The sequence below is a fragment of the Agelaius tricolor genome, unplaced genomic scaffold, assembly GCF_023055355.1.
Source record: "Agelaius tricolor isolate 1412-34295 unplaced genomic scaffold, bAgeTri1.0.p SCAF_5, whole genome shotgun sequence".
Taxonomy (NCBI): domain Eukaryota; kingdom Metazoa; phylum Chordata; class Aves; order Passeriformes; family Icteridae; genus Agelaius; species Agelaius tricolor.
In genome coordinates this window covers 32,372,115-32,396,556 of record NW_027269265.1, presented here as the reverse complement: position 1 = coordinate 32,396,556, position 24,442 = coordinate 32,372,115, and the positions used below count along the sequence as shown (strand labels likewise).

Below are 24,442 nucleotides of genomic sequence, written 5' to 3'. Positions count from 1 at the left end.
TGTATGCCCACTGTTTCAAACTAAAAGTGTGGTCTTCTAAGAAAAACCTATCCATCCTTGGCAGAATGGTGTAGAATAGATTGGTGCATTACTGTTCATGGCTATCGATGAAACTGCTCTGTCACGTGAGAAAGCCAAGCCAAAGAGGGTGTGCCTGAAAAGGTGCAAGATGCTGTGACACAGTGCCTAGCACTTCCAGCTCTGAGCAGGGAGGCTGAAGTGCCTTAAACCTCTTTCCCAAGAGTGACTTGAGGATGAAATACAAAAGTACCTATGTCATGTCCCTTGCCTTGTTTTCTCCATATTCCATTTTATGGCTTTTCACTATGGTGCCTGACAGCCTATAACTCCCAGTAGCCAATATTAAACTGGCTCACATAAAACTACAAATGACTCACCCATGTAAGGAATATTTTTCCAATAATGCATAAAATAAAACATAGACTGTGTCAAATGCATCAACTGCATTTAAATAATTCCTGTATGAGGTGGTGCTTAGTACAGTAAGGGGATACATGTGTGAATAGATTCCATAAGGCAAGAACAAGCTGTTGGTGTCTCCTGCCAGGCAGACCAGTGAGATCCACAACAATTCATTCTTAAAATTCCAGAAGGAATGAATTTCTGATGTCTCTGGAAAGGATACAATATCATTGTGTGGCTCAGATCCCTAATGTGTCTTTCTTAATTAAAACTCATTCATTTTAGGAATTAAATATAACTCTCAAATTGTGCCAGCCAGGCTGGTAGACATACATGTATTCACATTGTAAAGTCTATACTAATACACAGCATCATCATTCCAGATTGTAGCTGTAGCTAGCCTTGGTATTTACGTACACTTTTATGTCTGAAACAACATGTTAGATGTGTATATATGTTTTTCTTTTTGCCATTAACATAAAAAAAATCAGATATATGGACCTTCCATCTCTTCTGATTTCCTTTTATTGCATCTTATGCAGCATAATCGTGCTGGAAAATGCAGCTGCTCTATGTTTTCAGAGATGTATATCTTTCTAAGGATATATATTATACTTAACTTATTTTTGATATACAAACTATTTTTCAATCTGGTCCTTGCTACATTTCATTTGAATAATTTGAATAATCCTGGAAGTCTTTTAAAAGTTTGAAATTTTAATAAGCCTAATGGAAAATCATGTTAACCTAAGAAGTGAGTGTCCTTGGTTAAAGAAGTTAGGATTTTTAAATATTTGTCATTCACTCTAAGTTCTGATTTTGTGTTTCAAAAAATATGATCAGTTCTTTTCTCAATGTTTTTTTAAAAGGAACTCTCTATCTGAATTAACCTAATGAATAAGTAGCTTTCTCCTAACTGCCTGGAAGAAGCAAATAAAACCCTTGACTCTGTCACTGCCTAGTGATTCAGTAGCTGTGATTCCACATAACTGAGAGTAATATAGTGTCCTCTAAAACCAACAATGTCACCATTAATTCATCAGATACACAGCTGTGAACTTTGGTTATTCTTTTTTACCAAAGCAACTGGGCAAAAACATTCCAATGTGCAGTAAAGAAAGTTCCAAGCAACTGGGGTGCACAGTGCTTTGTGTTTAAGCCATTGACCTTGTAATGTGATCACACAGACTTTTTGTAAATTAATCTTTCAGATCTTATGAGTGACATGTGAACTTTGACTTTATGGGCAAAAGACAGACTCCAGCTTCAGCAGAGTCACCTGTATCCCAAATGCATGATAAATTTACATAACTTTCTTTTGAAAAACATGAGCCTTTCGGTGCTTTCATGTCTTTTACTAGGGGAAGTATTATACTGTTTTTTTCCTTTTTGTGCTGTGGTGTACATCACTGAGTATAAATGGGATTGACCAAAGCTTAATTTAAAAATATATTTTATATCCTATTGCAAGTATACATTTCAAACTGCAAAATATAAACTTTTGTCTAAGTTATATGCATCTGTATCATTTTACGTTTTTGTAATTTGTTTGTTGTTTCTAGAATTGTTTTAATTTCTCTAAAAGCAAAATTTCTTAGCATCAATATTTACTCAGCTGTTTTGAATTGCGTTTTACGTATGAGCACATTCTGCACAAAATGGTTGAAAAATTCAAACACTAAAATATTCTTCTATCATCAAGACTTTTTTTTTTAAATCAAGGGTCTTTTTACTATAAAGCCTTCTACATGAGTGTAACTATTTTTTCTCCCTGGTACAGGAAAGCTGGTGTGCTTATGCTTAGAATATGCTGTTTGGGATGTCTGATTTCCTGTACCTCTTTCACTTGGCTTGTGGCCGGCTCCTTGGTGATGGGGAGGAAATACAGGAACCTGCCCAATGTGATTGTGCGACCTGTTGAATGCTGTTGCTGCTTCTAGTTACAGACACACAGCCTTCTCTTATCTACCAGGCATGGATTTACCAGGAAAAGTGAGTGGAGACAAGGAGAAATGTACTGCAGTGATGTGTTGTGTACCTTCTGGTCTATGGCTCCCATTGTCAAATCAACTGACTGCCTCTCCAAACTGAGTGAAGGGTTTCTTGCTTTTTATCTGTATGCAGATACCTGTGCTTCTGATTACATGAACCAGGAAAATAAGGAGCTACAACACTTGGAATGCATGGACTTTTTCAGTTGTCCTTGCCAAAAGACATAGGGAAGAGAACAAACAAAGATGCTGAAAGTAGTTTTTATTGCTAAGGCCTAGGGAATTGAAAACTATTACAGTTAGTGGCAGAAAGTAGCTGAGGTTTTCTCTCATTGCCTCAGAAGAAAAATAAAGGGGTTTGTTCTCTTACCTGTTCTTAAAATGTTTATGCTGTTTCTAGTTTGGCAAAGACATAAAATACATGGGTTTTGGTTATAATAATATATGAAATTTATCATGCCAGCAGGTATGTAGACAGTACTTTTGCACATTTACTTTTCTAGACAAGCCTGAGAAAAAGTGTGTTTTAATAAATAATCAAAACTGAAGTTTACTTTAACAACTAGACTTTCTGTGCAGTGCCTTTTGTAGTTAGGAAAAAAAAAAGTTATAATTTTGCTTTTTTATGTGTCTTCATAAAAACAACTGCCAAACATCAAGTGGTAACAATAGATTAGCACTCATATTATCTTAGTCTCAGCTTTTTTAATGTTATTGTTATGTGGTAAATGAGAATTTTCTGGTAATATATATATGAATGTTTTGAGCTTTAACTCCTGCTTTTGTACTTACTGAAAGGTTTTGTGCCTCACCCCCTATCCAAAATCAAGAACGGGTGCAGGAAGGCTTGAAACTCCAAATAAAATGTTTTGCCTGGGGCAATACTGTTCATCACATTCTTCCTAAAGGCTTTTGGGTTTTCCTTTTGAATAGAAATACGAAAGCCAGATGCAGTTACCTCATTTCAAAATACCCTTCCATTCTTCAGTAAAGAAAAAGCTTCTTATTATTCTCTTCCTTTTAAAAAAATGTTATTTCAGCACTCCATAACATATATGCCCACATTGACAAACACAGCTACAACCTGATGTTCCCTGTAGAAACTTTGCACTTGCCTTATGGCAACAGGCCCCACCAACAGAACTAATAAAGAATTTTCTTTCTCTGGCCTCTCACAAGCAGAGACAGAGATTTGGCACAACTATCCATACCCTTAATCATTTATCTATGGTTATGTACAGGGATCTTTCCCTTAAAGACAATGACAGTTTCATAGATTTTAGATGGGATCTTCCTTTATGGGAGTAATTATCCATGCTCTGAATTGAAAAGTACAGAAACATTTCAGAAGCAGTGAATGGGTACTTGATTTTTTTTCTTTTTTTAAAGACACTTCATAGTCCTGAGACTGTGAGGTAGGATTCCATATTTGCAATTCACACAGCTACAAAGATTGACAACTTCTCTTTTTTATTCCTATAAATTGTGTAATTTTTGGTACTATTAATGTTCTAGATTTTAGCAGTGTTTGAATTCTTGTGTTTTCCCATACATGGCAATAGTGTACATTCTGTTATATTAAGCTTGTGGGAGCAAGACAATGAAATGCTAAACTGGTGTGATACATTATGGGTCTTGTTATTTAAAGATAGATAATAGATTTGCAATTCTATATTTCAACATATTTCTTCACCACAAGTTTCTGAAAAGTAGTATATTTTATTGCTTTTTCTGTGACTTGCCCAATTTATTTTTTAATATTGACTTCTTCCCATTTATTCTCTTTTGGTTAAATAGCCTTTTGAATGTTTTGTCAGAAAGGCTTCAGTTTTAAAAAGTAATTAGTAAGCAAAATCTTAAATGTTCTGTCCTTAAATTTTAGCCTTAAATTACAATTCTGAGTGCTGGTGTCTCTCTGCTGCCTGTGAGGACCTTAGGGAACTACAGCTGACATTAGCACTTGGCTGGGGCTCTTGATTTAGGTGGTGTTAATGTGAAACAATGTCAAAAACTCTATAAGAAAACCACATTCATAAAAGAGAATTTGATCAACCTTAAGTCGGATAACTGAGATTGTACCCTACCTATATTACTTCACTGGAGAGCCCTGTGGGTTTCTGTATTTCCTTATTCTACACATAGCAGACTTTGCACCTTCAAATAATTCTTCTGCTGTCAGAAGAGAATATTTACGCCTTCAAAATACATACTGTAGGTCAGACTTACCATATACCTTATCATATTACTTAGAAAAAGTCAGTATGTAGAGGTGCCTGTTGCTATTGATGCACAAAGCCAACCAGTTAAGAGTCACTTTAAAAGATATCCCTGAAGAGTATCAGAAAATTGAGTCTGAAGCTTCTGTCTGTGGTTGCTTTAGATGAGTCTTTATGGCCTGCTGCTCCTTGGGCCAGTCCTTTCCATATTTTGTAAGACTAAAGTACTCTTAATTGCATAGGTCATCTAGTTCATATGTTTGTGGCTTCTCTGTTTTCACAGAATTACAGAAGGATAGAATGGTTGGGTTGGAAGGGATTTGAACCTCATCTAGTTCCAACTGCCCTGCCATGGCTTGGGACACCTCCACTGGACCAGGCTGCTCAGAGCCACATCTAACCTGGCCTTGAACACTTCTGTTCTTAAACATTTTCTGTTCCTCCAGTAGATTATAGACCTGTAAGCATTCTTAAAATCTCTGGATCGTTCAGTGCAGTTTAAAAGATGGTATATGTGAGGGTGATCCCATTAGGCTACACTATTTCTCGGAAAAAATATTAAGCCAATATGACAGAAAAAAAGAAAAAAAAGAAATGGGGTTTTGTAACAGAAAACAGCTGCAACCACATCAAGGCATTTTTGTCTACTCTACTGGCTTTACTGAAAATTAAAGCCAAACTTAATATTCGAGGAAGAGATTTCTATGGAATGAAATCTGTTAAATGCTTAATAACAAACAGTTAAAAACACAAAATGGGATGTTTAGGAAACTGGTTTTGAATGCTAAATAGTCTAGATTGCAGAAGTTCTGCTTCTTCAGGAGAGGCTAGAAAATGAGAGGCTTATTCTGAGTAATGGATTGTTCAGGAATTTGTGTCTTATGTTTTCACGCACCGTCAGTGTGTTTAGTTAAAATCAGCTTGCTTCAAATATAAGAACTCTCGAAACTGTATGAAATCAAGTGCTTTAAAAACAGGGAGCTATCCATTTGTTGAGAAAGGTTTTAGAAATGAAAATTTTTAAAGTGGCTCATATATGGAAAAATACTTGGATTTTTTTCTATCTGCAAACACAGTAGATTAGAAGAGATAAGTTTTGAACTAATCTTCAGTTAAAGAGCTGAATTCCTGCAAAACATCTGTTGACAACCTTGGAGGAGATAGATTTTCAAATTCAAAGTGATTTAAATCAGACATTTTTCTTATAGTTCAGTGTTTAAATGAAGGGGAATTTACATCATGATTTATGCAGATTTAAAAATTCTTAAACTTTGAAATTACATTCTCTAAGGAACACTCAACTCTTATTGTTTAGTGACTAGTAGGATATCCAGTTAAACAGGCTCTTTACATCAAGTCAGTATCTCTTTGCCCTAGTCAGGAAAATATACTCTGTGCACATTTAATTACACAATTTAATATATATTTATTTAGAATTTTAGTTCTTATCTTCAATTAAAGATGCTGAATAAAATTGCTTCCTTTCTTAAACGCTGTTTACTTGAAATTTGTGCCCTGCTGCTAATGATGGAAGCTGGAGTAAAATTGAATAGCAGAACAATGTTGAAACTTCACAAAAGAAAATTTTTATTATACAATATATACAAAAGTCAAATATGCTATACAACTGGTGTTTGGACCTTAGGGGAAATGGTACAATATAACATGATGCATAAGTCTTATATTAACTCCAACATTACAGAAAAAGCCATCATGCTAATGGAAATACATATTTTGATGAGTTATATTTAATATTTTAATTGTTTCGGTTGAATCCAATACTGCTTAGGGTCTAAATGTTAAAAATACCCTATTGGTTCAGATAATGAAAATGGAGCTTCAAAGTCATATGTACTTAATTGAGGAAAATGATGATGCAGAGTAATTTTCAGTTACTTGAAAAACACTTATTTTTTATTACAACCTGTGCTTGATAGAAATGTTAGAAACTTTAGGTCTGCATGACATTTGCAGGTTCTGTTTCCTAAAGTTACCTTCCTAAAACTTGGTGGGGACATACTAATTTAGATTTTAGTGCCCATGGGTGAGAACCTGGTAATATGTAAGCACACAGAAAACGTTATGCAACCTGTAGATCAAAAGCTACCATGAAATGAAGTTAAAATTGAAAGTTAGAGTAAAAAGTACAACTTGTAGCAATTCAGAAATACAGCTTTTTGGGTCTTTAAAAATGATGGAAACATTTCCATAGGGTTCTAAGAAATTATTCCTGCTTACAAACCTCTTAATTATACCCTCGTATAGTACCATGAAATCTCCACAGCTGTAGGCAATGTAGCTTGGTGTCTATAGTGTCAAATGAAAAAGAAATTATTGCAAAAGATCTTTTAGCTTCCTTTTTTTTTTTTTTTTTTCCCTCCAACTTCTGTTACCTCTAGCAGCCAGTTGCTTTCTCTTTCTAAAGTTTACAGTGTGGCATAGCTGATGAAACACACTTTTCCTTTATTGGCACGCTCAAGCCATAAGCAATTGACTTGATATTTTTGAGAAAGGCAAAATTTAAACAAGTGTCACACCTCTTTGTAATAACTAAAATAGGCATGTTTATGACAAGTTCTTGGAGGCAAAACTGATTTAATTGTTTTTACCTCTATAACCAATAGGCTACCTTTAAAAAACTGCTGCAACTATCATGTCTTGTCTCCACAGTTTTCACCTACTTTGTTACTCTAAATAAGATCAAAATTGTATGAACTCATGTCTCCTTTTGATTTCTGTTAAAATTTCTCTTTGTCAGAGAAAAAAGGGAAAAAAAATTCTAGTTTTTTTTATTTTCAATTTCTTAATGAAGTTCATTTTCTCTTCTGAAATTCTGAATTTTTTTTTAGTGGAGGTTTTATTTTATTCCACTAGGCATTTTATTCCAATGTATAATCACTTTGATGTTGAGGTTCTGGTGGCTCATAATGTTACAAGTTGAATTTTCTTTTCAGACAGTGATGTTACCGGATGCCAAATAATCTCCTCCTCTTTTTATCTGGTGCTTCTGTTTTTTGCCAAGATACTTCTGTCCTTTCTGTGTTTTGGGTCTTAGCAGCAGCAGCTACCAAAAATTGACTAGTAGACCTGTTCCTTTTGCCCTTACACAGACAGAAACAGTGGAAAAAATAAGAGAAGGGAAAATTTAACTAACAGAAGTAAATACAGCAGAAGGAGGGAAAAACAAAAGCAGGAGATTTTCTCCTATGGCTTAGGAATCCTGCTCATTCTTGAAGATGTATGTCATTGCTGAAACACTACAGAAGTCCCCAAGCCCACTAGACATAAGCACAGAACTACGAGATGGTAAATCATGATTGTAAGGAGCTCTTAATTTCTGAATCCATGATTCAGCTTTCAGTCTCAATTTTTAACACCGTCAAAACCATGCACATTACTGGCCTCTCCAAAAACGTGCTCATTGAGTTGTGAGCATGTTTCTGGTCTACTCCCTTTAATATTTTCTGCCATTACATTCTGAACTAACCCTTCTGAAGCAGCTGTACAGAGGAAAGATTAACTTTTTTCTTTTACATTCATTGAGCTTTTTCTTTTAACACAGTGTTTATAAAACAAACAAGCAACTACTAGAAGCAGTAAAGTGACATGCTGAACACTTAATTTCTTTGTGAAAGCAGATGTGTGGGTCTCTGTACTGGGTTTGGCTGGGCTGTTAATGTTTTCTTAGCAGCCTACACGGTGCTGTGTGTTGGATTTGTGACCAAGAAGTGCTGATAACTCACCTATGTTTTAGCTATTGCTGAACAGCCTTTGCACAGCATCAGGGCCTTCTGTGGTTCTCAGTCTGCTCTCCCAGCGAGTAGTCTGGGGATGTGCAGCAGGCTGGGATCGAGACAATGACCCAAACTAACCAAAAAGATATTCCATGCCAATGCATATAATCTTATGCACAGTAATAAAAAGGGAAAAGAGAAGGTTCTACAAAGTTAACCATTTTTTGGCTGGGTGTTGGTCTACCCATGGGAAATGCTGAGTGATTGCCTTTGCGTTGCTTGTTTTGTTATCTTTCTCTCTCTTTGCTTATTAAACAATTTTTATCTCGATCCACAAGTTTTATTGCTTTTATTCTTCCTTTACTCTTTTTGCTCTTCCGGTCCTCTTATCCTTCCCCACTGGGAAGTAAGCAAGCCTCTGGGTGGTGCTTAGTTACCTGCTGGGGTTAATCTATAGTGGACATATTACATTAATTTAAATCAGTTTACAAGTTATGGGCACCAAACTGACTCCTGTGGTGCAAAAGAACTTTGGGCTTTCAACATGCCTGGAAATTATAAGAAACTTTTCCACAATTACATGATGTGTGTGGTTTGTATGCAGCATATTAATAATATTTCACAGTTGCACTGACCATTACTGTTTATAGACAAATACATGATGCTTGGGTGTGATGCAGAAAAGTGAGACCTTGGAGCTGATGGTCCACATTGAGTTATGTGGAGATAGAAGGCAAGGATTGCCTTTTCAAAGCAGAATAGAGCTGTTTGAGAAGCTGTCAATAACTTATTGAATAACTAAAACTTACAAAACTTCCCTGGGCTGATCTATCGAAAATCTGAACTTTGTCTCACTAGATCAGTATTCTCTTAAAATGGAGTCATTTTATCAGGAAAAAGCAGTTACCTCAGAATTGACTGTTGCAGTCTCACACACTAGTAAAAACGTCAGCAAATTAGGCATCCAAGTAAATTATTTCAAACAAATACATTATCATGTGAACTATTGAGTGCAGCACTTTCCGACTAAGGAACAAAATTTCCATGCTTATAGATGTGCCAGCTGCATGAGTCCTTAAATATCCTTCTGACTTTGTAGTGCTTGCGCATTTACTGTGCGTCATTTTTTTGATTATTTACTATAATTAGAAATAATCCTGATATGTTAGCTTTCTCCCCATGGTAAAATCTGATACGGGCTTTCAGTGATAGTCTGTTTTTGTTACTGTACAGATGTAGAAAGAAAGCCTAAAGATTTGAACTTGAAAACTTGTAGTCACAGCAGGGCTATCCACAGCAAATGACAAGTTTGCATTCCTACCACATGCAGTAAGGTTTTCTCTATAGACTCCTGTCACGGAGGAATTCAGCAAGGAACAAGAAATCTTCAGTCAGTGGAGGGCCACAAGTGTGTGAAAAGCTAACCACACATAAACAGTAAAGGTCATTAGCAGGCTCCTAAACTCCTGGCTAGGAATTAGTTTTTTGGATCATTAACGGTAAAAAGCCTTGGAAATGAATAGGACTCAGTGTCCTATTAAAAATTAGCCAGAACAATTAAAAGGTTTTCTAGTTTTTAATGGAAACCAGACCTGATACCTCATTTTCCCTTGTCTAGTGGGCTGTTTCTGCATTTTGAATGACACTCATTTTACGTCCTTGTGTTTTTAAAAAAATGTCTTGAAGTACTTATCCTGTATAGGAGTTGTAAATTATTTACAATGAGGGGAATGAAAGCTTGGGAGATATAGAATCGAGTGTCTCCCTGGGACTGTGTTTCTGATTCCAAGTCATGGCTCTGAATTGTTACAGTTGGTTGTGACTGGATTTTTTCTGATGTGTGCAAATATATACTCTGCAGACTCCTAATACAGTCGTTGTATTACGCAATTCCATGAGTTCAAATGCTCATTTGGTTGCAAATGCACAGCCTTTTTTGCTGTGAGATGTCTTCCCAACGGTGTTTCCCTAAACTCTGTTTCCTGATTTTAACAGCAGCCTTTCCACTTTCATTTCAATGTAAATTCCTGGCTGCTGAGTGGATGACTGGTGGCTATTTATCTTCTCCACTGTGTATTTTTTCCTTAAGCCTCCAGTCATCTCTTGAGTTTGGCAAAAGAAAATAACAGTGTGCCTTTAGTATTTTAAAACGTAATTTTTGGAGAGGTTTATTAAATACTTTCTGTATCTTTACATGCATGTCTTACAAAAAATCCAAAGGGAGAAAAAGAGAAAGAGAAAGAGTGAGAAAGAAAAAGGAAGGAACAAAGAAATGTTTTACACTGTCTGCTTTGGCTGCAGGCCTGCCACTCTGGAAAAAAACAAGATCACTACTTCCCAAACTTTTTAACTCCAAAGTTATTATATTAATTTCCCTCCCCATATGCCTTAGGCTCTAAATCTTACCCTTCTGGTAATAATCAAGATAATCTATGAATACAAGCCATATGATTTTCCTGAAAGATAAAAAAAAAGAAGAAAAAAATTTGGATGAGGGACAATGGACTGCAGATAAATGGGATGGGGATGGGGATGGGGATGGAGATGGGGATGGGGATGGGGGAAATAAAGGGATGAAAGAAAGGCAGGACAAGATGATCTTCCTCCCAATGTTAATTTTGTACTGATCATTCATTTGCTTCACATACATAATTCCTTTCTGTAGTGAATTGCCCTCTCATTAACATAAAATTAGCTCCAAATGATCTTGGCCAGGAGGTTTGAAATATGTTAGTATAGAACCACACACTCAAAACCATGTGGGAATCCATGTGGGTTTCCAGATGTGGGAATCTTCTATGTTACAAATATAGTTATGTTTACACAGTATAATCTGCTCTGTGGATATACTCTCAATGCAGCTGTGCTTCCAGTAGTGATCTCTTTTGTTATGCTCTTCCTGTGTGGATGCAGTTGCTTCTTACAGTGAGTCCATTCTGATAATCACTGCTTGGAAATAAATGTTATCCTGCAATTAAAATACTTTTCAAGAAATTGAAGGACTTCAGCATGGGCTAGTAGTTTAGATTAAAAGTGAAAACTTGAAACATTTCATGTTTCATTTTTGATTCATCATAGTGTTTTGCTACTAACTTTTTTCCCCTGAGTTATTTTTCATCAGTGAGTACTTCCTACACTAGGATTAAAATTTAGAAGACTAAGTAAAGTTTGAAGATGTTGTAATGTTTTGCATGTTTTTTATGTAAGCACTTAAGCTGGAGGTTTGATTTCAGTTAATATTATCAAAAATACATAGATTGATACCAAGATTACTTGAATCTCAATATAATTACCTGATGATGTGTTAATCTAAATAAAGATCTCTATCCATAATAGCCCTTAACATCTTGATTTCTTTAATGCAGTTGCAGTTTTATGTGCAAGAAAGAAACTTGGAGTATCTTTGGGAAGGAAATTGATATCTGCAGGAAAAGACTATTGGGTTAAATAACTCTATAGAGCTGAGCTTATGCACATCAGTTAGTGCCTGAACTGTACAGGATTTTGTCTGTAGCAGTGATTATTAGCTATTAATAATGTTTGAATATGTAAGTACAGAATGGTGACTGAAGGTAACTAAAAATGTCATTCTTGTTCACTTTTTAGTGTCATCTTGTAATTTTAATAGCCACAAGTTTTTCAAAGAAATATTCTTTCCTTCCTGACTGGAAACTGTCCCCACTGATGAACATGAGTAATCAGTTTTGAGGTGAAATCCACACACCCTGTGGTACCTTGGCTGTAGCCAAGTCATGTCATATATATCAAACAGGATAGTATGACTCCTGTAGTTGGATCAGAGACCTTCAGGGAAAAAAAAACCAGCTAAACATCTGATATTGTTCTCTCTTTTGAAATGACAGCAGCTCCATCCTCCTGCATAATGTAAAGTAAATTCTCAGTAGAAGTCATTACACAATGAATAAAATTTTTGTTTTACATAAATCACTGTAGCCTAAGGATTCATTAATGTGTCAGCTGATCCTTTGTGTCTTGGAGGTTGTGTAAAACTGAGATTTTGACTGCAGAAAGCATTTTTCTCTATTAAATGTTGCATAGTGTTTCCAACATTTTAGATATATATTATGATGTCTTCTATAGCTCCTATTTTATGGGCAAATGTATTACACATGTCTAAAAATAGTCCTGTCCTTATCATTATAATCTTTAAATTTCCAGGGAAAATTGTGCTACTTTATTTTTAGGAGCATTAAGGATTGTAAAAGCTGGAAGTAACTCCCTATTGCTAACCTCTTTAAGCAAAATAGCCTTTGCTATTCTTCACCATAACCAACTAATATCAGTCATTATCTTTAATATCAAATTTTAAGAAATGCCCTGTGTGATAAAAATGATGGGAGTGTGCCAGTCTCTGAATAGGAAATTAACTGAAACGATACATGTGGGATCTATGCAAGCAGTGACAGCTTGAAGGAAGCACTAAAACTGTCCTACAGAAGACAGAGCTTTCTTCTGTCACTTGCCATGGGTCATGCTTGCCATGGTAGGTAAGTGATGTGCTTTGTGTCACATGGTTGAGAGAGAGAGAGACTATGTGGCATTTCTAGTGTGAGAGGCTGGGAATATTTCAGTCAGCAGGTGACAGTCTTTGTGGGCTGGTGCTGTCCAAAAGCATTTCTAACCCCAGCTGCATTGCCCCAACAGTCCTTTATGAATGTGCTTTTTTGCTTTCAGTAACTAAAATCTTAAAGAGTGTCTATGTGTGTGTGTCTGTAGGTATTCATAGCAAACCACTAAATATGAAAAAGTGCATGCTCTGGTAATTAAAAACCAGATCTCATGGAAGACTATGCAAAATCAAAGGCCTCTCAGTGCCTTGTGGACATCAGGCTTCTTTCCTAACTTTCATCACAGAATCTATCTAGAACCTAGTGAGGATGCTGCATAAATTTTGTGATTATGGAAATTCATATTTAAATTCAGTTTGAATTGAAAGACATTGATATTTGTTTAAGGATTCTGCCAGTGTATCTCTCAAGCTGTTTTATGGCACTGCTTTTCATTAATTATATTTTGACAGAAGAAATTCTTGCCTTTTTTTTTTTCAGACTGAAGAACAAATGAGCCTCTCTGAAGAGCAGCTTAAGACCCTTCTGGAAGAATGTATGCAGCCTCAGAGAACAATAAGTAACGTTACCATGCCACAGTCTCAGGAATCTCTTTCTTTTGGATTAAGTCCCCCTTGTTACACAAGTCAAGACTCCACTCTTCACTCCACATCTAGTCTTTCCAAAATGTTAGTTGAAGACCATATTGTAGGGATGTTAATGGCTCAGGAAAAGGCTGGACTGGGAGACAAAAGCTTATGTGTTAATGCAGAGAGCAAAATCCCTGGCTACTATACCAGCAAAGCATTGGCTGGTAGTCACTTATCAAAGGATTCACTGGCCCAAACAGAGGAACCTGATGACCTAGAAGGTTTACAGAAGATGGAAGATAAGAGTATTACTGAAGGTTACTTTATGTCAAGAGCACTCAACACAAAAAGATTGAAGAAACCTTCTTTCTTGGGTGAACCATTATATTGCATCAGCAGGAACAATGAGCCATGCACAGAGGCTGACATTCTCAGCATACCACTGCAAACCAAAGGAGGTGAGACTCTTAACAACCCTTTAGAATAGGCTTTTGATTATAATGAAAAAACCTAAGCAGGTTCTCACCAAAGGTATGCACCAATACACACTGATTATTACGGTGGGACAAGAATGTTCTTTTAGAAAACATAAAACTGTGCCAAAACTAATACACACAAAATAACAGAATGTTTGTTAAAATTCTTACCCTGAAATAATTGACTAGGAGTTTTATGAAATATATCACTGATGTTGATTAATTCTGTCAGCTGGAAAACAGTGCTGAAAACACATATGGATTACCTTTTTGATAGTAGAAAGTCATGTTCATTGTTCTGTGGAGAGCAAATATTCTCCCAGTAGCTGGTACAAAAATCCACACTAAAATCCAAGTGGTTCATGAAAGTTTTTAGTAAGGTAAACTTGGTCATATAGAAACAGACATGACCTGGCTATATGAAAGATAATAATAAACTGCTTTTAGGGAGTTCAAATTTACACACACAAGATACCAAAATTAATAATACTGAACAATTACTTTTACTTTGGTAAAAGAAAGAATAGACTTTAACCAGAAAAAAAAAAAAAAATCTCTGTCTGGTATTATAAAACAATTGTGGAAATGTCTCTTGTTTTTTTATGTTCTTTACTCATATGTAATTACATAGTGATATTGTAATCTAAATATATGTTTAGATTTTTAACCTAAGACTAATTCTCTTCCTGGAAGGCCAAATGTTCAAATAAGCCAGATTTTACGCAGGTAAACCTTTAATTTTTTCATAAAAGTTTTGACAGTATGAAATTTGTGATTCTAGTGCTAGAATCTCATCTTACTAGAAATCAATACATTTTGCTATGGTTGTTGATTGGTCTTTGTTATACTGGTTATCTGTTCTGGATTTAGAGAAACTGTTTTTTCACATATATCAGTAATTAAGAACATTCTAATATCCCCCTGCTATGTTAATTTCATAATTATAATCACAACACTTTCTTTGATTGTTTGTACTTAATCTTTCTACAATGATGGGAATTTTAATATTTTTCAAAGTGATTCTGCCTTGTCAGAATGCAGAAAGTCTTGGTATCGCTGCTTTTACACTGCCGGACAAAGTTGATATCCATACTTACCTGCACTACTTTCCCCTTAGGAGATTTAAGTGCTACTTCTACATGAAGAAAATAGAAATAGTACCTGTAGGAAAGGTTGGGTGGTTTTGGTTTGGCTTTTTTTCCTGGCAGGTTACTTATCAGCTACCTTCACAAGCTGTCTTTGCTCTTCATGTAGATGCAGGCATGAGAGGAGCAGGCAAGGGAAGAGAGTGCTCTGCCCAGAGGAGAGCAGGGTGGCAGTGGTGCCCATGGGGAGCACCACAGAGATCACCTCTGCAGGGACAGCCTGATCTCATGCAGAAGTAACATGATTACACACTGCACCACCAGGCCTCTTTGGCAACCAACAGTGAGGAAAACTCAGTGACTTGCTGCCTTCACTTGAGTTAAAATTCTCCTTTAGTCCGAAGAGATGTAGCATGGTCAGATATGTATATATATATATATATGTATATATATATATATATCTGTATATATGATTAATCCCATTATATATATATATTTATATATATATATATATGTTCTAAGAAGGGATGTGTTTAATCAAGGAAAGCCCGATGCACTGTGACCATTGGGTAGTGAAGTGAGCAGGTAACTATAGATATAGTCACTGTGAGGTAATTTTATTGCACAAGAGAGGAAGGAGATTTTCAATATTAAGTGGATTTCCATATGGGACATCTCATTGTAGAAGCCTACAAGGTGAATGTGTTAACATTTATCACATAATAATTTAAATATCTTTGAGTCAAAATCATATGTGTCATACTCTGAAATATCCTGTAATGGGGTATTTTGATTACCTGTTTTCACTAGTGACTGAAATAGATGATGAGTAATGTTTAATCCTGTAGAGCTCAAACCTGTATGGTTAATAAGCATCTTGGTTTTATGATGTTTTTGCATACAAATTCTTTTTTTGAGTGGGGAAGTATTCTGAATTTTCAGTCCCTGATTTTTTTTTCATTTTTTACTAAGAAACTAATTAATTTGTTTCCTACAAAGGTGACTCAGTTCTGTCTGAAGCAATTAGTTCTGGACATAGGCCAAAGGGTGTGTTATTTATTGAATTTGTAAACTTGCTTAACGTATTCTGTAGATAATTTGCTTGTTAGTTCAGACATGATTAAATGTGCTAATTGTATTGAGAAATAGAGATTCAAGTGCCATCCAGTTTAAGGCAAATACATCTGCAGATGAAGGTATGAGAAGTGTCAGGTGTTATTTTAATTTGTAAGAGATATTTGCATAGTTGCATTTTGTTATTGTCTTTATTCTAATGGGCATTTAAATATGGATGCATAATCTTCTGTAAGTAGTTTGAATTTTTTGGCCACTCTACATACAGTTTAAATTCTTTGTAGTGCTGGCTAAGCAAATAAAATAGTGTGAAACTGGTGTAGCACAATTTCAGTTTTGCATTCCTTATGGTACTGTAGTCTGTGACATAGATTTACTGTAATACATTAAATTATATATATTTTCAGGAAAGCGTAATTATTAGCATAATGCATATATATGTATATATGTGAAGGAAACTCTCATGTTCCTTCAAAGATAAGTGATGCCTGCTTCTTGGAAGAAGAACTAATCTATACCCAGCTCATATGTTTGTAAACATAGATGATGTTTACTGAGGTTAACAGAATCCAGACTTGCCCACGTGCAGATATGAAAAGGCTGTTATTTCTCACAGTTGCATGAGCCAGTGAATTATTATTTCCAGCTCTATTTTGAGGGGCTATATTACGTTTTAAGTAGAACAAACCATTTTTATATTTTGCTCTTGAAAATAATGTTGTCCTTACAGCAGCTCAGCACCTTTTCCTTTTCTCTTTTTCAGATCATATGAACATTGAAATTTGAGGGGAGAGTGACTATCTGCTTCTCTGCACAACTGTTTTCTGGAAGTGTAGCCAAACCTCTGTCAGTGATATTGCACTGATACAGTATCATATCAAGCAACCTGATGGGAATAAATTATTATAATTGAAAATGTTCCATGAGTTCATTTTTTCTTTAGAGATAATTATTATTTTCATTGTAATATACTGTTGCATTTTGGCTTCAAAATAAACTCTTGCATTTCATTAAATTTCCTGGGAGTGCTCTGTCTTGTAAAGAAAGGTACACAGATATTGTGTAGCTGTGTGTCTGATAAGATATGTATGTCTTTGTTTGTAAAAAAATAAAAACAAAAACAAAAAGCCAACCAAAACTTTAGTATTTACTGATGGGGCTTTATTAGAGAGGGTGTGAAATATATATAATAATTTCATTTTTCTTCACATACACACACACAGAGTCTAGCTTTTTCATAAAGTTAGCTAAATCATGTCTTCTGTTATCTCACTGCAGTTTGCTGGAGCTTGCAGCCTGTCTGACTCGGTCCTGACTCAGTGAAGCATCCCATTACTCAGTTTTTTGCCCCGGGGCTGTCTGTTGGCTGGACCCCTGGTTTGCCTGAAGGCTGGAATTGCACAAGGGCTCTGCTGGATCAGAACATCAGCACTAGTCTGCTCAGGTCTGCCTGATTCTTGTCTGGGAAAACTGCTAACCACACAGCAAACATTCATGTCTTTGAGTTAAGAAATGCAATTAAATGAGGAAGGATGCAGCCCCTGGTGAAGGCTTGGAGGGAGTAAAAGCGGAGGCATTCAGAAGTTTGCCCTGGCAGCTCCTGGGTTGTGAAACCGTGTAGTGATGGGGGAAGGGTAATGCAGCTGGTTTGGGTTTGAGAGCATAGGAACAATTCATTACAGGTTTTTGATTGTCTAGTCTTTAACTAGTATTTTTTCCTGATTTTTGGCTTATTTACTCAGCTGATGGCCAGTTTCCCATTTCATGTGCTCCAATGTCAGAATAAGAAAACATTATTAAAAAAACATGGTTCATTTTTAAAAGTTTTTTGAGTGGGGAGAGATCTCTAGCAAAGAAGACTCAACAGATTTTCCCATTGACAAGCTCTCGTGTGACTTCTTGACCTAAAAGAACAAATTGTTTCTCAGATCCTATACCTATAGTCATTTAACATTCACCACAAAAAGATGTATGGATAGTACATTAACTATACATGGGCTGTTCTTGCATAGGGTTTACTTCATCTAATATGAGTGTTTAAATAAATGCACATATTGGCCCAGATTTTAATCCAATTTACAGAGTTGCCAGTAGGATTGGATGCACACTTCTGAGGAAGCTGTAATTGTGTGGCTACAACAGAGATCAGTATGTAATCAATTTGCTTTCAGTTAAAAATCTGAATGGAACATTATATTTGCAAGAAGTCTTTGCTATTTCTTTTTTTACTTTCTGATATTTTTACTTGTTCTCCAACAGCAATAACAAACCTTTGCATAGTGGATATTCTGCATAGGATTGCTGTAAGCACATTTCCATGGAACTTTTCAAATCTCACCTGCATGTATTTCTTACCATAAAAATATTAAGCCTCTGTCATAATTTTTTTAGCATAAATATAATTAAAGCAATACTGACAAGTGTTTTTAAGAGTATTTTCTGTGCCTGTATGATATTCATTCAGAACTGTCTGCTGGCTCTAATCTTTCCACAGTCCAGTTATTTTCACATGGTACTTGTGTTTTATAGAGACCTTCTCAAAAATAGTGTTTCAAGTGCTTGGGCAGTTTTTGAAGAAATCTAAATTCTGTTTAAAGCTTGTATGTATAATATCTAGAGAACATTAAGAAAAACACAAAATAATTCCTAATTTTCTTGTTTTATTTTCTTATCTTGAATCTCTTGCTGCTATAAAAAAGCTTTGGCTAGCACCCTTAAGGAAGGGTTACTGTTGCTAACAAAGATTTACAACATTCCTGAAGCCACGCATCTTTTTATTTGCATCTGGCATTTCAGGGATAAGCAGTTTGGATGGATATTGACTTGAAATGTATATTCCAACAGGAGGTCCATAACCTAACTTTTAGTCATGGGAAGTGCTGAGCACCCTGCACCAGTTGAAGTCACTCCAAGCCAGAGGGACCTGGCACTCATGGCTTGCTATTCCAGAGGTGTGTTGGGTCAGTACCCAAAGCTCAGAGACTATAAAAAATTAGTGACCTAAGATTTATCTGTGCTTGCTTTCTACTGCATTATATGAAAAGGTTGTTTGGGAATATTTTATTTCTTGCTTGATGTTACAGGTGAAGTATCAATTCAAGCCCTCCTTTCTTTTTCTATTCTCAGTTTTAAGTAAAACTGCTGGAAAAAAAATTATTTAAAAAAATATGGTACTAGTGAGAGGTGGACAATAACAGAGATATTATATAAAATATAGTGACAAGGTCATTTGCTAAAACATCACCAATACCAGAGTAAAAAGAAAGTTGAGCCCAGGAGGATTCATAGGTTTTTCTTTGTTTTTCCAGTGACTCTGTGTTGTGACCTGCAATAACCCCTCCATTGGGGCCACCACTTGAATTCCAGCTGCACTGGAATGTGGCAGCTTCTCCTCAGGGAGTGATGCAGCAGTAATGATTAAGATATTTAAATTAATTTTCTTTTGCAGCCTAACTTGGGATTTAGAAACAGGTTTTTTGAAATACATAGCTTCATTCAACATAAGTTGTATTTGGCAAAAAATTCTGATAACTAACTTCTTTAATGTCCTCTCTAGCTCCTTTAATCCAAAATATAGCAGAGCACAGGACACTGATTTTTAAAGTTATCCTTCTGATTTTTGGGCTTTGAGGTGTTTGAGGAACAAGAAGTTTCATGTGTACATGTAAATTTATGCTGTTTGCTCTCCTTATCTTTTTTCACACAATGATTTTACAGCACAGATAGATGCTTTGTTCCAAAAACTTAATTGGTGAAGGCAACACAGCCATGAAGAAAAGATTCTGGTGTGATTCATCTAATTGCTGAGCAATACAGGACCAAATCATTCTGTCTTTGTCACTGAGACCCCTCAGTGACACACATACAGTGCTGGTGTTTGTGGTGGCCAGTGCTCAACTGTTGATACTGATTTTCTTCAGTGGGTATGTTTTGATGCTGCTATGGTTTGCTCTCTTAAATGGCAAACTGCATTTTTTTTTCTTCTGAAAGTGGAAAATTAAGGTGGTTCAATCAATTTCATCAACATTATGTATGTATATTTATATATATATGCATGTATAAATTGTGTGTATTAATTGAATATGTAATATAGAAAATATACTATACATTTGAGTGGGATATTTTAAAGGATTACAGCATTGATTTCAGTATACTGTAATGGTGTCAGAAGTTCACTCTAGCTTTACAGTTATTGTGCAGATGTAGAGTGGTTGAGGGATTTTCATTTCGAAGAGTAGTGACAAAATATATATCCTGATTTAAAAAAAAAAAAAGTTAAAAAGTTTCGTGAATCTGGACAAAAATAAAATGAGTGAAATTATTCTTTTATGTCCAGAATTCAAGTTTAATTTAAAGTAGTTCTACCAAGGGGTGAAAAAACTTTCAGTTTTGTCATAAAAAAAAAAATAAAAAGAGGAAAACGCCCCACAAAAATGCTGGGCCTAATGCTTTTTTCCAAGACACGTGGGCTGGTGTCTGCTTAGTGGAGCTGTGGTGCATGCTTTCCTTCTCACTTCCCCAGCAGAACTCCTGCAGAGCCAGTGGGCATGCTGAGCACAGAGAGAAAAAAGGCTGTGCAAAAATTATCTGCTGCACAGATCAGAGAGGAAAGGGCTGCTTAAACATGCCATCAGAGTAACAAGGACTAGTCTAGAAATGTGAAAAAGTATGCCAGTGAATTCATGTGCTGAAAGAGTGTCTTTTTACCTCCATATCAGGGATGGATAAGTGAGAGGCAGTTGTTTGCAACTCAATTTCTGTGATTTCAATGACTACTGAATTTTTATATTTTATTAAACCCCCATATTTGCTGGATAAAATTTTAGCAAATAATATGAGATATATATGAGAAATAATATAACCTTTTTGTTATGCTTCTTAAAAAGGCTTTCTAAGCACAGTTTTTAAAAAGATCCCCTCTCTCTTGCTTTTTACATGAAAAATTTGCCAGAGTTCCAAACATGTTTCCTCCCCCACTTATGAAGAGAGAGCCTCACCTCTGGGAGTCTCACCGTGTGAAGGACAGACACAAGACAAGGTGGTTTGGCAGATACTCAGGAAGCTGACAAGTTAGGAGGGTTTATGAAAGTTAGGAAAAGTAGTAATTGATTTTTTCTTTAATTTAATTTAATTTTCAACAGATGTGCTTGCTTATTGAGAAATAATTGCTCCTTTATTTGTAGTGAGATTTAAAGGTCAGAAAAACTGTTTCCTTTTCAAATAGAATAGAGGCAGCTGAATACTACTAATGCCATAACCTACATTTATCCAATTATACGTTTCATTGAGGGATTGGCTAGAATCCAGATGCAGTAGTTGGAATAAAAGGCTCCCTGTCATTTATGTCTATGTGAAATAGTTCACTGCTTGCAATTGAATCTGCAATACCTCTTATGCTTAAAAAACCCCCAATAAACTGGAATATTCTGGAGTGTGCAGTAACTTGCAGAATGTTAAAGTGCTTTGTAGGCAGGTATTCTGTATTCAGAACATTTTTTCCCCTAAAAATCTGCTGTTTTCTTGTGAAATACTGGTCTTTGCCATTGTTTTTTATTGTTTGCTTTGTGTATTTGGTATGCATAGTTTTGGTGGGAAGGGCATTGCCAGAGGCATTCTACCCTAATTTTACAATAACACTAACATGGCCTCTCCATACACATTTTGTGAGCAGAGCTATCAAGGGACATGGACACAGAGTCTCAGAAGCTCTCAGTTTAGCCTTGTATGTTTTGTCTAGGCTAGCAGTTCTTCACTTTGAAGGCAGGTGAGAAATAAAAGACAAATGATGTCTGGGCTTCCTGGGATTTGTTTAAATTTAAAAATCCAAGTTTCTCTATGATACTTGTCTAATTTTATGGATTCCTGTGGAAGATTTTTTTCTTTAAGACTTCTGCTTGCCAAGCACTTTTTTTAATGAGTTCTCTCCCTCTTGCTGTAACTCTGCTTAACTTTTCATACAACTTCGTGCAGTTTTTTCTCCTTGGAAAAGGTGAGAAATAAGAATGAGAACTTCCCTTGTGGATACTTTAAGATGCTTACTTCTGCAATCTCAACAGTCCTTTCCAAAATGAATTTATGTTGAAAATCTACCACTTACTGTGGACTTCCCTGCAAAAAACATACCGATATCAGTAAAAAATGCACTATTGTCATTAAGATGCAGATCTTTCTACACTTATCTCAGTCTTCATAGCTTATGAATACCTACTGGTTAAACTACTACTCCTGTTGAATATATGTTCAAAGGAAATGACCACTTTGCATGGGCTCTGAGAAGACCATGTTGTGGAAGGAAATCATTGTGTTCTCTACAATAGCAAGAAATTAAAAGATTACTTATGCAGAAATAGTTGGCCAATACCAAGTAATTCTAGAAGTGGCATGCATTGGTTGGTACACTTACAAGTTCCATTGATGAGCCTCCAGGGAGGTTGGGAACAGCAAATTTCCCACAGGGTTCTCTGCCCTGTGAAGTGTGGCCACCTGCCATGTTCTTGCGTTTAGTTCTTCTTTAGTAGTTTCTTTGGGCAAGTAAAGGCCTAACTTACCTCAACTATAGCTTTTTTTGTGTCCTACTGTATTCACACCCACCAAGTAACAAGTGGGTGGACTTAGGCTATGGATTAACACAAAGCATATGGCTTGCCTTTTTTATTCTAATGACAAGAAAAGCTACCAAAAAATGCATGCATGCATGCATTAAATTAGCATGAAAGTTTGGCATGGTCAGACAAGATCATTGGAATGGGCTGCCAAGGCTGCCTTCCCCAAAGCAGCAGCAGTTCTCTGTTACAAACTTTTGGTTAGACCTACATATATTCATATATGGATGTGTCCAGATATAGATACATGCTCAGAAAACTGTTGGATTTAAGGTATCTCCTTCTTCCTGCAAGTAAATGAAGGAATTTCTCCAGGTTGGAAACATCTTTGGTTTTTATAGTTCTCAGTCTTCTCAGTGTCTTTTGGAGGCCAGAAGAATTAAGAGACCAAACCTGCAGGACAAATGGTAGTCCAGGCCCAGGTAAGATTAGACAGGTTGCACTGACAGTGCACTCCCACTACCCCATCTCATTCCAGGGAAGTCAAGCAGACAGTCCTGTAACTGATGAGGGCAGATATTCCTGGCCCTTCCTAACAGGCCAGGAGCTCTTTGTTCTCCTTGTTCTCAGTGGGAAAAAATTCAAATATACAGCACTGCCCTCAAAAGAGTAGTGACATAGAACAGGAGTCTTCATCCTCAGGAAAAGAAAATGGAAAGGATAATTTTCTACACCTGCAGGATGCCCTCACTACCCTTCTCATGTGGGTACTCCTGTTACAGCACCTGGCTTTGCTAAAGGGTGCACAAAACAAGCTGCTGCTGCAAGCAGAGATCGAGGAGCCAGTCTTGACCATTCTTAGTTTTAGCAGCGTGTCCTAGAAGTTGATTGAGTGCGCTGGCATCAGCTCTTTGATCACACTAGCAGTTTCAGTTGTGAGAGTCTGCTGCACCAGCCCCTGCAAATAGCCAATATGCTGCCTCTTTTCATGTGAAAGGGGGCAGGCCTGGCTGGGCATGACTGCAGTCACTCAAAGACTGTTCTGCCTCCTGGTTGCCTCAAGGGCAGCATGGCATGGAAGTCTTAAAGTGAAGCCTTCAGAACCCAAGGTGCCAGCTGCCCGTGCTGTGACTGCAGCACTGCCTGCAGGTGGGCCAGAGGTTACACACAGGGTAACAGCTCAGGTGCACTCCCTCAGCAGAGCTGTAATGTAGAGTGCAGAGAAAATCTTGCATGGAAGCCAAATTTGACACAAATAATACATCAGTGATCCAGAGATGTATTACAAAACATTAATAAAACAAGAGCACAAAGGTATAAATATAAATGTCCTTGGTGGTTTATTGTTCTTTGTATGTAAGAAGCTTTATTGTACAACTTACACGACTTTAGAATGGAAAAACAGTTAAAAATGTTTACAAAAAAGCATGTTCTTAGAAAATTATGCTAGCAAAAACATTGGGAGGAGGGAAGCAAAAAAATCTTCAGTGTGCAAACTTTTTATAAAAATAGAAATACTAACTCTACAGGTAGCATTTCATGATAAATTATTTAAATAGCCTATCTACACAATTATGTGATTAACTATTACAAGGGCAATGAGAAAAATAATTTATAAAAATACAAGCAATGGTATACAAGATGACAGGAAAAATATAATACAACATCAGAAATTGTATTTGACTCTTTTTTTCCAATGCCATTTCCTTTCTGGGAATACATTTTCTGCAAAGAAATTTTTAC

At 36.2% G+C, this 24,442-nt stretch overlaps 1 protein-coding gene across 4 annotated transcripts in view; it reads left to right on the top strand.

Annotated features, from left to right (window-relative positions):
• FSIP1 (fibrous sheath interacting protein 1) overlaps positions 1-17,172 on the top strand; it is a 72,033-nt gene extending 54,861 nt beyond the window's left edge. For 2 of the 4 annotated variants that reach the window (XM_071427052.1, XM_071427050.1), the window contains 2 exons: positions 13,434-13,980; positions 16,921-17,172. In XM_071427052.1, the coding sequence (XP_071283153.1) occupies positions 13,434-13,980; positions 16,921-16,943 (570 nt within the window). In that variant the 3' untranslated portion in view covers positions 16,944-17,172. Of the gene's footprint in view, positions 1-13,433; positions 14,010-16,920 lie in introns of those variants that run through there. The other 2 variants (XM_071427049.1, XM_071427048.1) reach the window with 1 other exon arrangement.
• Positions 17,173-24,442: the final 7,270 nt, after the last annotated feature.